A 15,257-nucleotide genomic window follows, 5' to 3' on the forward strand; every position below is an offset into this window, starting at 1 on the left:
TTCCCTGTCAGATTCTCCGCCGTCACTGCAAAACCTACTTCGAGTCAGAAAGAAATCATCGTCTGAACTATCAATTTGTCAACGGAAGGAGCCGGGACAAATGTTGCAACCAGACGCCACTTTTTTTTCCATATACAGGCATGAGAATGGACTGAGAAAAAAAACCCTGAAAATATAATGTACCAATACGAAGCGCAGCGAGCGAAGCGTAGCTGTCGCAGCTCACGGCCGGGGGTCCAGGGGCCCGCCTTAGGAAGCTCCTGGGTTTTAGCAATTGGAAGGGCAATTGGAAGCCATTCTGGAGTACCAATTTTTATAGAAACTAAAAATGTAAGAATTTTTACTAATAAACTTCTATATTCAGTTTACTACTAGTACTAGGCCCTACATACATGTATTTCAATAGTACATGTACATGTATGCACTTTCAGCTTGAAAATGACAACCTCAACCAACTTCATGGCTCATACCAAGTTACAATATGTATTTGAATATACAAACATTTTGTTCTGTATCTCAATGATTCACCATCTCAATACATGAAATGCTGACTTTACAACCAGTTTGTGGTGGACAGCCATGTTTTATTTTCATTTCAAAAACAAAACCAGCCATCTCTCTTTCCTACCTTATCAGCTCTGCTTTTAACTCTCTGATTCCATTTCACTTGCAATTTGCCGTAAATATAACACTTAACATAATAGTACTGTAATTTTCGGAATATAAGCCGCGGCTTATATCCTCGACCCTTCATAATCTGCGCAGGTAACGCTTGCAACGCGCGCGCGTTGTCACACACAAATGGAATGCGAGTGCGGAGAAATAGGACCGCGTAGCTTTAGGCGGTCTGCCGATACGTTGATTTTGCCCATAAAAATGTTTTCTGCGGCTAGTTATACGCAGGGCGGCTTATACGCCGAGCCTTGAAGAATAAAAATAAGACATGTGTACTTAATGTACTGGTATAAGAAAAGAGGTGTTGCTGAAATGAATTATCAATTAAGAAAGTCATTAACACACCGGAACTCAAAAGGTATCAAGCGGTAAAATGTACGGTGAAAGCTGTCTTCGACGCTTGCCACTAATCGTACGTGATATGGAGGAATCCTCCATGGTGATAGTGCAGCTGCATGATGCATGTGCTTTCCCCAGCGGACCACACCATTTGTGGTAATGAAGGGGTGTACTTTCTTGGGAACAATAATTACCAATATTTCCGCTGTTAAAAAAAATTAAAAAGACGACTAATACTTTTTATGGTGTTCAAAACATTTCTTTATTAAGTAATCAGTTGTTCAACGTCACAATATATATTTTTTTTCTTGAAATGTATTCAAGAAACGATGTAAAACTTAAAACAGGGACTAAATCACCCCTTACAAAATTAATGGATTCGTCCCTATAAATGTCAACTTCGTTTCCTACGGCACTAGAGGTTCTTTGGTTTTGACTAATAATTTTTGAAGAAAGTTACGAAACTTGAATTTTTAACGTTAATACTCGCTAGAAATTACAAATATTTGATAGTTTTTGCATGGTTTTTGAGGTAAAAACAGACATGTTCATTCTTAAGACAAAACAAATCAGCATCTGTTGCCACGAAAGCAAAATTTGTAGCACTCCAGTCAGACAACCATAGCTGACTGATGATGTTGGGTGATCAAATACTTGGCTCTGATTGGTCAATACGCGCTATCTAACTGGATACGCTGAGCTAACTGGATCATCGGGGAACGCTCCCATGTCGTATTCATTTGTGAATGCAAATGAATAGAACATTGCAATGAAAGAGTCCCGGGCGCGATGAAAAAATATTTTTCTGACTTCTGAAGTTCCAAGCACTCGAAATAACTTCTAATTATGAGGAAAATTCCAGGTCCTGACTGGAAATACATGTGTGACCCCTCACCCCCCACCCAATTTTATTTCAAATTCACATTGAAATCGGAGACCACAAATTTTGATGAAAAAAAACGGAATTCCGTTTAAAAACGGAGAATTCTCATGCCTGCATATATCATCTCAATGAAGGGCATTTAATGCAAAAATGATGATAAGACATGAATCTGGGACTGAGAAATATTTCCAATTTTGTTAGGAAATGCTTTTTAAAAAATCTTGACTCTCCATAGACTTTGTACACAATCGCAGAAGTGGCGTCAGGTTGCAACATTTATCCCAAGTCTTTTCATCTCCACTCACTGTTAATGCCAATACTTCTTTTGACGCAATGGTTTAAGTCGAAGAATACACTCGCAAGTGTGGATTCTTAATTTACGAATTCACTCGGCGCTTCGCGCCTCGTGAATTCTTAAATTACGAATCCACACTTTCTCGTGTATTCTCCTTAACATAAATCTGTAACTACAGTGGAATAAACTAGTGCTTCAGACAACCACCGAAACCGAACCAAAATTCACCGATCATAGCACACTTCTGAACCAAACCGAACCAAACTGAATTGTTCACTTTGGATGTTTGGAAACATGGTTTTTAGTGCCACATATTCTTTATATGTGCAATCAACATAATCAAAATTTGCACCATAAAATCATCAAATTTTTCTACTAATCAGAAGAAAACAATATTTTAGGCTGTCAGTACGGACTTAAAATGAAAGGAAATTCATTGCAGTCATAAAGTGCATTGTACAATGGCCACATAATCCTTGTTCCGATCCATGCTGTGTCACCGTGTGGTGGATCATGGACTGAGCGGCCAGATGCACGCACTGCCAGCAATTTGGGAAATTAAGCTACAAATCCAAGTTTCAATACTTAGAATTAAATTATACGCACATAAAAAAGAAAACTTCCAGTTTTGTGAAATTACCAGTTGAAATCGTCAATGTCGTTGCCGAGTTAGCTGGTTCATGGTTGTTATACGATTTTTTTGCTGGGAACCAGTCTACAGGTATGTGCTAAGTAAGATTTTGGAGGCCAAACACTTGCAGTTGACGTCGCGTCGCAATAGAAATAAAATGGTTCGGAATGCTTCATGCGCCCTCACTCACCATCGATGTGAAAGATGAAATACGAAAGGGGCACTTTTTGATAGTTTTGGCGTCAAAATGTGTTGAGATTTCAAACTTTGCATTTCGAGCACATAAAAAATATTATTAAAATATTTTTATTTGCACTGTATAGCAGCGGCAGTTTGGCCTGGCCAGATTTATTTTGGCATGTTACTGCGTCCTACAAAGGGCTCCTAAAACAGGTATATTATTCATGAAGACGACTAATAGGTACTTGTATACTCCCACAGAAATTCGTTTCGACGTTTTAATTTGCTGCCAAACCCGAACTCGAACCCGAACCCAACCAATGTTCAAATGACCAGAACTGAACCGGAGAACTCACTTGCAGGACTAGAATCAACAAAGGATACTACAACATACCATTGATGTAGTAGGTGTTGATATACTTGATTGCAGACAGACTGACATCCGTGTTCTTGGCTCTTAATGCAATTTTCCAGAGATGATCGATGCCAGGCATCTACAAAAAAAAGAATCTTTTTTTTTAAGGAAAGGTAACATTTTATGTAAAGGGCCTGTCACACTGTCACGTTCTGGCATGAAGTTTGTACCGCGACCAAGAAAAATGACTAAAACGCGATGGGAACGCAGATGACGGTTTGGGGACTCATTGATACTATGTGAGGACTTCAGAGGAACTCCAAGGACTTCGCTCAACACCAAACTGCCACATTTGTTTTGAACATGCACAAAACAAACGCCGGGCCTTGGTGTTTTGACCAGAACACGGTAAGGACTCTGCGCAAACTCCATGCGAACGGCAGTGACGTACTGGCAACACGCAGGCCGATGGGAGTGACGTCGTGAGAACCCCACGGGCGTGCATGCATCATGACTGCACGTCTCCTCTGTCTCTCTTGCGTCTATGCCGTTCAAAATGTGAAGACCACTGGCTGCTGACGTCACATGTACGTTTTCAGGTCGCATCAAGCACGCGATAAGGACTCCACGAACGTCGTATGAACTTATTGGACGCCATGAGGACGCAGCGAGGACGCAGAGGACGCCGCGCAGACTTCTAATTGGTCTTCAATGGAACTAATAGAGAACGCCGCAAGGACGCTATAGAACGCCACACGGACGTCTTAGACTTTCGGTGGACTTCAAAAAGACGCATTGCAAGCCACTGGCGCCATGAATCCTGCGTCTTCATGGCGTTTTGTTACATTTTTAAGAATTTTAACAATGCAATATGAACACCATGCATGGACGTGACAGTGTGACAGGGCCTTAAACAAATTCAAAATTCGACAGCATGAAAATCTGCTTATGTTTCCCTATGCATATTTGGTATTTTTATAATCTTAAGAGTCAACATATTACAAGTCTGGCAGAGCTTAAAGCCCGAGTCCATCATTTGCAGCTATCCAAAAAAGTAACTGGCGTAATTATTGTTGAAAAACGTACTGGTTGAAAAATAGTAAGGGGACTAAACTCCCTGTGAAATTATCCTTTCTGGCAAGCTCTCATTTTGAAGAAATCAACGAAAGAAGGCATTTCCAACGGTGCGTCTTAAGAAGCACTGTAGGAAAATTTAAATTAGTAGTTCGTTTTGTTATTCGGCGCAGCGCGCACAAGCATTGGAACGACGCACAGGCGCGCGCGGTTGCTATAATTCGTCGGATCAGTGCGCGACATTGCGTAAAGCTGCAATTCAAAACAATTCGAAACATGATTTAGCAAATTTTGATTTGAAATTGAGATCCTAGAATGCTGTTTTTCTCGGAATATAAAGCTGAAGCTGAGCTGAAACTTCATCAAGTAAGTTGTTCGGTATCCTTCATTAGATTTTGAACACTTTTGTTGCTTCAAACGAACAAAATGCACTAATTACAAATGATGGACTATAGATTTAAATTGGGCACGTACTTCCACAATAGTTCTGGCTTAATACCAGATTACTGAACAACTGAAAATATTAAAAACTGCATGTATAATACAACAGAGAAAGTAGACCCATATACAATTCATATTCAGCCTACAGACTTAACAAAGAGCAGCCTGACAGAGGAATACACGTATACAAACAGTACCTCTACAGGTGGGCTATCATAGGATGATGAGCTGGCTAGTCTGGCTAAGCTACACAGCTGCTGGAACAGATTCAACCCTGTCATACTGATACTTTCTGGTTCTAGCTGAGGCATCTGTACAAAACATGATACAAACATGAAGTCTGATATTATGTAGGTATACTATTATAACTACATTTATTGAATGTTAACTATACCATCAGATACAACAATCTTGCTCATAAAATGTGTGTGAAGCATAAGGTTTCATACCACAACATGATCGTATCTTAGCGAAGGCAACCAAATGGATCATTTCAATAGTCCTCATTTCACCACTCAACCATACCTTGTTGAAGAATATATGTTTGAAGGTTTCCAAGCCCAATGCATGCTGGTCCTTGTTGCCGGCCTGGTTCAGAAACCAACTCAAAGCTTCATCACCACATTCTGTGTCCGTGGCCAGACATGTCCAGAGTGTGTCAACTTGGTCCAGCGTTAATCCTTTCAAGTAATATACATTCAGCATTAAATTTTTCATCTTAAACTTAACTGTATCTCACCCTTTGAAGTACACAAATTCAAAAATACATGATGTATCAAAAGCTGGTGATAGTACTTGCTGGATGAAACCTTTGGCTTCAAGACATTTGCATGTTGTGTGCTTAGAAATATTTGCACCTGCAACCTACCTACCTACCACAACACAAAAGTAGCAAAACTGCAAGGTAACAGATGCTAACTTTACTTGAGAAGGGTCATAAGTAAAATTCATTTTGACCCATCTCTAAGTGATTTCTCATCATTTTGTTCTTGAGGAATACCAAGATAAGATTCCAACATGAATGTTTCTTGGGGTGATTACGGTTAGAAATCATTGTCAAAAATTATAGCAAGACAAAAGCCAATCTAGTGTAAAATGCCAATAGGTTGGCCGAGCAAGGGGTCCAGAAGCTCGCAGCATGACCTTTTACTCTCAGGCTGTATTGTGGAGTGTGTGCATGAAGCGACATCACATCAAAGGGCCCTCATTTGTCAGGAACAGCATAGGACATCTCAAGTGTTGAAAACAATTGCACTTACCAAAATAATACACCAAAAACTTGGGGTCTTATTATTTTCATACAGTTCAGAGGAATGTATATTTGTACAAAATATGTGTCAGTGTGAAATTCATTTCATGGGCCTTTCAAAAGAAGGGATGCACTTTAATCTTGACACTATGCAATATAAACACAAATATCAGAAGTAGATTATTATCAAAGGAATATATTTAAGAACATTCACATTATGGAAAATTTTGCACAGAGTGCAATTTTGACACAACTATGATAGCCTGGTGAGGAGAAAATGAAGTCGAGGGAATATCAAGCTGAATCATTTATATCTCCAAGCCAAACAGCCTGACAAGCATGTAACACAATAGAAATCAATGTATCACCGGAAACTACAGCTTAAAGATTGAATCAAAGTTGCACTTTAACAGACTACAACATTCTTGGCATATTTGTTAATAAAGTTGGTCACTTACTGAAATGATCTGGTGAGCCCAAAGTTGTAAATACACAAGTCAGGAATTGCAGTCTTGCCTGAACCTCTGCTGTATGAGTATACCTAGTGAATAAGTAACATTCCTAACCAATAAGACATTTGATTTTGGTAGTTTGAATGTGTGAAAGTTTGACATTAATTAAATCACTTTCTAAATATAGAGAATACACACAGTGTGTCTTTTTTTTTTTATTCTAACTAGGACTGTGGTTTTCTACCAATAAACAGTTGAATAAATAAAAAGAAAAAATTACACTGATATTCAACAGTTGTAAATTAGTCCTATATATTTCTTTGTCACAAGGATGACTCTTGTCATTACAGTTAAAGCTAGTAGTGGGGCAGATAGGGGAGATATTTGGGGGAATTGTGCCTTTGATGATACAATCATGGAATTTTGCACACAGTCTTAGTTTGTCTTAAATCCAGAGTCCATCATTTGCAGCCATCCAAAAAGTAACTTGCGTAATTATTGTCGAAAAATGCAGCTGAAGCTGAGCTGAAACTTTATCAGATTGGTTGTTCAGCATCCTTCTTCAGATATTGAGCACTTTTGTTGCTTTAAACGAACAAAATGCACAAATTACAAATGATGGACTATACCTTTAAGAAAGATATTTGGCTATAGGGCCATCACACATTTCTCCTTTGAAAAACTATAGGTAGAATAACAGGAAATTTTCAAAATGGTTACCATTGCTTGTTATTCTACCTATATATTTTTCAAAAGACAAATCTGCGATGGCCCTACAGCCAAATATCTTTCTCATGACATACTCTGACTGTGTGCCAAAATGCCATGCTTGTCTCATCAAAGGCACAATCCCATCACCTATCTGCCATACTATAAGCTTTGCCACAGCTTCAGGCAATATTTCCAGTAAGTATTCATTACTATGTCAAAAACTTATTGATGAAATACAGAAATAGATATTTAAGAGCAATTTTCATACACACACAAAAGCAGCATTCTGTTGGATAATACTCACAGAGTTCTTTCCTGTTGAACACAGCTCCTAACCTGACTGGTGTAATGGACGAGATTATTAAAAAACAGGTCCATCATATGAAGCTCTTCCTCTGCCCACCTACAACGTTCAAAACAAGACCATGCTTACTCAAACATACCAATTCTGTGGCACACATCAAATATTTAACTAGAAAGCACTCAGAGAGCACAAACCTCCGCCAAGGCTAAATAATTCAATGCCATATTGTCAGTACACCAAAATATTATACTTGCATAAATGGTGAAGAATCCTTTAAAAAAAATCCTGGATCCAGACCCAGATCCAGATAACTTCCAAAATCTAATCGATTTGTACTTGTACCAAGGACCATCCCCTAAAAAAAATTTCATGCAAATCCGTTCATAACTTTTTGAGTTATCTTGGTAACAGAAAACCAATGCCGATGAAAATATAACCTCCTTGGTGGAGGTAATAATCATGTTAACAAAAAGGACCTAAGGCCAAACAAAAAAAATGGTGTGTTTACGGTAACGGCCTGAAAAAAAATCCAGGTAGGTAGATAGGGAAACAATTTTATTTTGTAATTTTTTTTTCCATTTCAGTTCTGCATGCCCATGCGTGTTCTTTCGCAAAAAAATTGTATAAAACCACTATTCAAGCATTGAAGATATTCAATCAGTACATTTCAATCCAAATTAATTTGTATCGTCGGCCAGGGTTCTCCCCAGGATTTTTTCAAACATGTGGGGGAAGATTTGGTGTGATTCAACAACCCGAAAATGTTTGAACTTTAGAAGCTCTCTGGTGCATTTTAGAGCAAATCTGGGGGTCTTTATCTTAAGATTTGTCCTTGAAATTCAGAGGAGATCTTGTAGGTCACTAATATTTTTGTAATTAAAGAAAAAAAAATCAAAATTATTAATTTAAAAAAATTAACATTTCACAACCTGTGTTTCATTGCTTCCTAAATTAAGGTGGAGAAAAAAACAACTTTTGCTTCCGATTACATGCCTTTCAAAATAGCGTCAGTAGGTCGAAAAATTATTTCGCCAATTTTTTGAGGGTGCTGATTAATGGAGCATCATTCGTACTAATCATAGAGCAAGGAATCATGTTTATTTTGTGCCTGGACTATTTTCATTTGTGCCACGAAAGTTATCAAGACTGGCTATCAAAAGTGATTAAAACTTGCCTCACCTAATTAAAAATATATTTGAGGTCGGTGATTCCACTTTATGCTTAACATACATCACGGCAGCTGGCACCACCAACATTCCGCCTGGCTGGCCGAACATTGCGCAGTGCTCACGGCCCACGTGGCCGAAAATCTTGCACTACTGCAGAAACACGCTACAATGTTTCGCCACAAGTTCGAGCTTTGCAATCTCGTCATTTTAATGGAAAACACATACACAGAAAGTAAAGATCACGTTCTGTGAATTAATTCGCAGAAATTCTCTTTCTCCAGCAATGTTTGTTTGGTAATATTTTTACGATCCAACTTCGGCCCACTACATTATCATGCTGTATGATACGAAGTATGGACCGGAGAGAGGCAGTAGTCACTGGTTCCGGTCCTTCATCATAGCATTGATTCCGTTAGCTGGCGAAGGGAACCAGTGTACCATGCTGTATGTTAGCTGGGTGCTGCTGGTGGTCGGCAGAACACATCATCGTGTGCATTTTGATCACACATGCATCGGAAAAACAGGATTTTGGTCAAGATTTTGAAATAATGGCGTATGTAACGATCAAATTGTGCATTTTAATGGCGTGTATGATCATTATATTGTGCGTATCAGGGGCTAAAAAATGTGATCGGCATTTTTTTGTCGGCGTATCGGGCCGGCCGCAATTCCAGCGTATCGGGCCGATACGCAGTACGCACGTTTGTACGTGGGGAGAACCATGCCGTCTGTCGGCCAGCCAATAGTACCCCGATGCGTTTGTGCAAAAATAATCGTACTTCGTAGTTTGAGAATTCAAGTTTTGAGATCGTCGCGATTTTCGCACGTTTAACACAGGTATGTTTGTGTCAAATCATGGTCAGATTCAAGTGTGGAAAATGTTTTTTGTTCGTGGCAAATAATTAAAAGTACTTGAAATGTTTGAAATTTGTCAATTATCAACCTTCAAAATGGCAATAAAAAGTTTGAGGTCGGCAATTTGGCCGAAAAAATTCCAGGTCGGTCGGGTTACTGTATTAACACACCATTTTTTTGTTTGGCCTAAGACGACAAAAAACCTGCAAACATCAGTAAGCACAGCAATAGAATTCCAAATGACATCCAACATCAAACGCAATTTTCAGGATCAGTTACACATTAAAATTTGTGTAATGTTAGGTACATTCTTATTATGTTTCAAAAATTTGGCCGACATAAGCCCAAAATTCTTTGCTTTCAAGAAATTTTACAGAAAATGGTTGTAAAGTTAACATTTTTCATCTACCATCATATTTTATCATGCTCTGAACATTTCTCTTATCATTGACTTTTCATTTTGAAAACCTGACCATCTGTATCTACAAGTTTACAAGAATTGTGTACGAAAGTCAAGTCCACTATGCAGGTTGTCCTTAAAAATTAAGTATGCAAAAGCATTAAATACATTCACCCTATTTTACCGTCATAAATACCAGTGCACACAATGTGACTTGGCACAACTTTAACTTTTACATGTGGACAACTACATGTCCGTGACACTGGAATTGTCCATGTGCCCTATGTGATGGCAACTCATGCCAATCCAAACCTATGTCAATTTGTAAGCTACACATACTTCACTTTGCACATCTGGTTTTTTTTTTAAGACAATGACAATTTCTCATTGAATTTTTACCACTTGTTAACACGCCATACACTTACATGGTTATCCAATGGGTATTGTAATTGTTGCGATATTGCTGAAAGGACCCAAACAGCTTTGGCAAGAGACGTAGAGAAACCACTTCAGACCTGGGCATATCACAGAAGAAAACATATCACAATTCAGAGAGGCAGTAACTTTTAAGCCAATAATTATTATGTTTTGAACCAGTGGCTCATATTTCTAGAGTTATTAGAGCAGTTGTGGCACCTTAGAAACAGCTACTTTTTATACTCTAAAGAACTGAACGTACCAACTTTCCTAAATCTAACATTATAGAACCCATCATTGTTGCATACCAAATCAACTACATGTATTAATGTTTTCTCCTACTCAGATTTACTGTAAAACAATGTTTTGGTCAGAGATCAATAATTATCCTTTAACTGAATTACCACAATTTGCTAGAACTCAGAATTATTCAAGAAACTGAAATCATTATAAATCAAGCATTTTCTCTCCCTACCGTACTTGTAGTATTAGCATGTTTGCCTACAGTTTAAGAGAGCCTGACAGACAGGCGAAAAATCACTTTCCATGGTTGACTGTGATTAGTACTCCCCTAAGCTAGCTCATTGCTTGAATGATGAGGACTTCTGTACAACTATGGAGTAAATCATTGCTTCAGTTCACACACATGTATACATGTACGACTTCATCCTCACTGGCTCTTTGGGAGGACTGATAATACACTTTTGAATACAATAAGAGATGTAAATCCACTTGTGTTTCCATCTTTAACCTGAATTTCAACAAAGACAGTCTTCAAGATCTGATTACCTGTTGTTTTTCAGGTTTTCTAAGCAGCCTTCCACGAATTTCATGCGAATTTCCCGTTCTGGAAACCAGCATACGAGAGAACAAAGAAGTTTTTCAGTTTCAGCTGCAAGTCCCTCGCTCAGATGGATCTGAAAAGCAGCAACACAATGCAGGAAATTACTTTCAAATTGTGTAAGAATTCAACCTGATGCAGTCAGGCTTATAGTCTCCATGGAAACTAATCATAATACACAGGTGTGCACAGTGTATTTGCTGTATATTTGCTGTACATTTAGCAACAAATCTCACTTTATCATAATATAAAATATCCCTTCCGCGGTGCGCCCGCACAAAGGACAGGTTCTGTCATTCAATACATTGACAGGTCTACTCATGCATATTACAGAAGAACAAAGTCCTGTTCTCAGATGTGACATCAGCAAGTGGTCTATTGAACATTTCATCAAGAAAAGTGCCGTAATTTGCGGAATATAAGCAGTGGCTTATAGGTTGATTTTGCCCATGAAAATGGTTTAATGCGGCTTATACACAGGGCGGCTTATACGCCGAGCCTTGAAGAATACAAATGAGATTCAAATGTGTATTTAATGTTCTGGTATGAGAAAAGATCTGTGCAGTACATGTACGGTAGCAAAAGTGCGGCCGGTGTAGCGTGAATATCCGACTCCATGAAATATGGACTCGCTGGTAGTATTGCGCATGCTTAAGTACGATAATATGCTATTTTTAAGATCATAATAGGAGAGTGACCTCACACAATTAACCAATAATGGGGAAAAGGAGTCGGATTTTCATAGGAGTCGGATTTTCATATGACACCGGCCGTGCTGGATTGTGAGTGAAAGCTGTCTTTGATGGTGACCAGACCATACCTTCACATTGATGTGACATTACTAGACAACTGTGCTGCATGCATGCCCTGCCCCATGCACCACACACACTTGTGGACCACACCATTTGTGGTAATAAAGGGGTGTACTTTCTTGGGAACATTAATTACCAATATTTCCGCTGTTTAAAAAATACAGACAACTAATACTTTTTATGAAGTCCGAAACATTTCTTTATTCGACCAGCAGTTGTTCAATGTCGCAATATAATTTTTTTCTGGAAATGTATTCAAGAAACGATGTAAAACTCAAAACAAGGGCTAAATCACCCCTTACGAAATTAATGGATTCGTCCATAAAAATGTCTGCATCGTGTTGACTGTTTTCGAAGAAAGTCACAATCTAAAACTTGAATTTTTGACTTAACTACTCGTTAGTAATCACAACAATTTGATAAGTTTTGTTGTAAAAAAGGACCTGTTTATTCTCAGGACAAAACCAATCAGCATCTATTGTCACAAAGCAAGATTTGTAGTGCTCCAGTCAGACGACACATGGTATGTTGCATACTCTCTCAAGTGCTGCGGGAAAATGTTGTCATTCGCCGGTGCAGGCTGCCGGGCCATGCGCTAATTTTAAAGGCCGGCCGTGCCAGCCGGCAGCAATTTCCGGTGTTTTATTTCTCATCGTCAATTTCCATATTTTTTTAAGAGTATCTACCATAAATGTTTTGCTATAAACTTTTGTGGCCCTTTTTATAGCTTTCATAGTGTAAATGGAACTGGTCCAGAGCTTTTTGACTTTAGAATTTGGAGGCCTTACAAAATTGAAACCGCTGCGGTCGGTGCGGCTTATACGCCGGTGCGGCTATTAATTACGCCGACTTCAAATCTTTATTTGCAGATTTTTGCATGCTGCGGCTTATACTCCGCGCGGCCTATATTCCAAAAATTACGGAATGACAAATCAAGGTTTTTTAAAAATAAAGTTAAATTTGCATACGCCCTCCCCTTAACCCTAACTCCCTGGGTCGATTTACTAGGAACCTTCCTCATCCTTGCAAATCCCAACACCATATGGTAAACTATGCACATAAACAGTTGGATTCTGTTTATTTGTGGTATGTCTAAATCCCACCTAAAGCAAAGTCAGTTTACTAGTGCAGTACTCATCCCAACACATTCCAACAAACCCTGCTGTCGGAGTTTGGCTGGTTGGGGATCGTTAGGGTTAAGGAAGGTTTTTTCATGTACATGTTCATGCACATTGCACACGATCACGAGCTACACATTCACAGCTCAACTTTGAAACTTTTGACAAAAATCCTTTTTGAGCGACGGCTTTACTTCCATCAGGACATTTACCTTATTTCTACATTTTCCAAATTGCATTTTTTTTTTAATGTTGGCATACATGTATAATGTTCATCTGGAATATGTTCATACCAGGCTGTTGAACAATAAAAGGTTTGTTCATACCAGGCTGTTCATACCAATATGTTCATACCAGGCTGTTGAACAATAAAAGGTTTAATGCACAGAAATAGATCGTCCACATACATGTACATGTAATCTACATTATGCAAGTTGTCGGACCACAGATATTTCCAATTAACATGTATATTGACGTTGCTATTTTATCAAAATGAGTGAATTCATACCTGCTTGGAACTTAAAGAAAACTGTTCTGTATTTTTGGCAGAAATAATCAGCCTTGGTCATGTTGTTTTCTGTTGCCCCTATTGTTTTAGTGGTCTGACCGTGCACAACAAAGTGGCAAAGATTTCTTTTCCATTTAATTTTTTTCATATCAAAAGTTTTAAGTTTTCAACATCATTATTAGATATGACATTGCCGATATCTATGTCACATTCACACATCAATTTATAAAGTAATATCGAAATAGAGACAGAGCCTACATTTATAAATGTTTAAGAGCAAATGTGAGCCTCCTTACAGCATTTTCATCCTGCACTTGGTCCCAAAGCAATGTGTGGCCTTTCTTGCATACATCATCAAAGTTGAAATCTACAAATGGGGTTGCAAGATCCTCTTTCTCAGCATGATGAGAGCATGTACCTGTTATATGGACAAAACAATCAAGACAGGTTATCATCTCCCCTGAAAAGGCATTGCAGCTGATCTTCCTGGAATGTTTTATGTGAAACAAAATGAAGTCTGACTAATTATCAAATGCTGCCAAATGTATTAACCCTAACCCCCTACTGTACTGGACCACGTCTGCCAGAAATCATCAATCACACTGCTTCCAATGCATGCTTTGCTTTAGGCCTCCAGGCCCAAGTCTATCATACTCCATCAATATTTAGTCAAACCAGGCCTGCAGGACCAAGTCCCCAAAATCCACCCAAATGGCGGGATGGATTTTGATGGAGTTGGGGAGGTTAGGGTTAATCAAGGTAACTTGTAAAATTATTCATCACAGAAAGACAATGTGACTTTAAAGGAAAAGAAAGTATGTTTCTGAACACAGGTGCTTACTAGAGAGACGACTGCGATAGACAGGGCTAATATCTGGCAATTGATGATGTCTATGGCGATGTGTATGTTGGTGATGGTGTATGGAGCTTAGATGAGCACTCAGCTGAACTAGTTCATCTTCACAGGCTGAATCCTCCTCTTCCTCTTCCCCATCAAAATCTGCCATGTTCTTGTCAGATTTGGCACTGGCCTGAGAGCTACTGCAGGAGCCTTCCTCCTCAGCACTAATCAGTTCATCCATGATATTGCTGTGGGATAACAACAAATCTCATCAAGAAGCAACTCATGCATTTAAATTCAAAATATTGAATTAAATTTGTGATGGAGATTACACTCATTCTGTTTTGTTTTCCGTTGACCATGTATAGCAAAACTTTAAATTTCAAAAGTCCAGAAGTATTTCACATCCAGAAATGATACCCAATGTCAATTTTTTGGCCCCAAACATTTTGTTCCATCAAAGTTATCAAAACTGGCCTAATATAATACCAAAAAAACTAAAAAAAAGAAAAAGTATTACAGGCTGATGATATGGGCTAAAAACGAAGACAAACTCAAGTCATGAACGTACATCATGACATGCATGACTTACAATGCAAGTCATGTAGGGAAAATGGCCAACACCATCAACAGTACACAATATCTGCATGCGTGACCTCACATGCATGTGGACCAGCCACCACATGCCTGTATGGGCGGCAGCCATG

The 15,257-nt window shown here is 38.7% G+C and overlaps 1 protein-coding gene across 6 annotated transcripts in view; it reads right to left on the bottom strand.

Annotated features, from left to right (window-relative positions):
* The window catches only part of LOC119743212 (ubiquitin carboxyl-terminal hydrolase 34-like), a 140,423-nt gene that overhangs the window by 100,532 nt on the left and 24,634 nt on the right, over positions 1-15,257 (bottom strand). For all 6 annotated transcript variants that reach the window (XM_038219640.1, XM_038219607.1, XM_038219632.1 and 3 more), the window contains exons 14-22: positions 14,551-14,798; positions 14,006-14,127; positions 11,220-11,347; positions 10,439-10,528; positions 7,590-7,688; positions 6,581-6,663; positions 5,399-5,553; positions 5,071-5,184; positions 3,398-3,497 (exon numbers count right to left, since the gene is read on the bottom strand). In XM_038219640.1, coding sequence (XP_038075568.1) covers positions 3,398-3,497; positions 5,071-5,184; positions 5,399-5,553; positions 6,581-6,663; positions 7,590-7,688; positions 10,439-10,528; positions 11,220-11,347; positions 14,006-14,127; positions 14,551-14,798 — 1,139 coding nt within the window. The remainder of the gene's footprint in view (positions 1-3,397; positions 3,498-5,070; positions 5,185-5,398; positions 5,554-6,580; positions 6,664-7,589; positions 7,689-10,438; positions 10,529-11,219; positions 11,348-14,005; positions 14,128-14,550; positions 14,799-15,257) is intronic.

This window comes from Patiria miniata, unplaced genomic scaffold (genome assembly GCF_015706575.1).
Source record: "Patiria miniata isolate m_02_andy unplaced genomic scaffold, ASM1570657v1 HiC_scaffold_11, whole genome shotgun sequence".
In the NCBI taxonomy this organism is placed as follows: Eukaryota; Metazoa; Echinodermata; class Asteroidea; order Valvatida; family Asterinidae; genus Patiria; species Patiria miniata.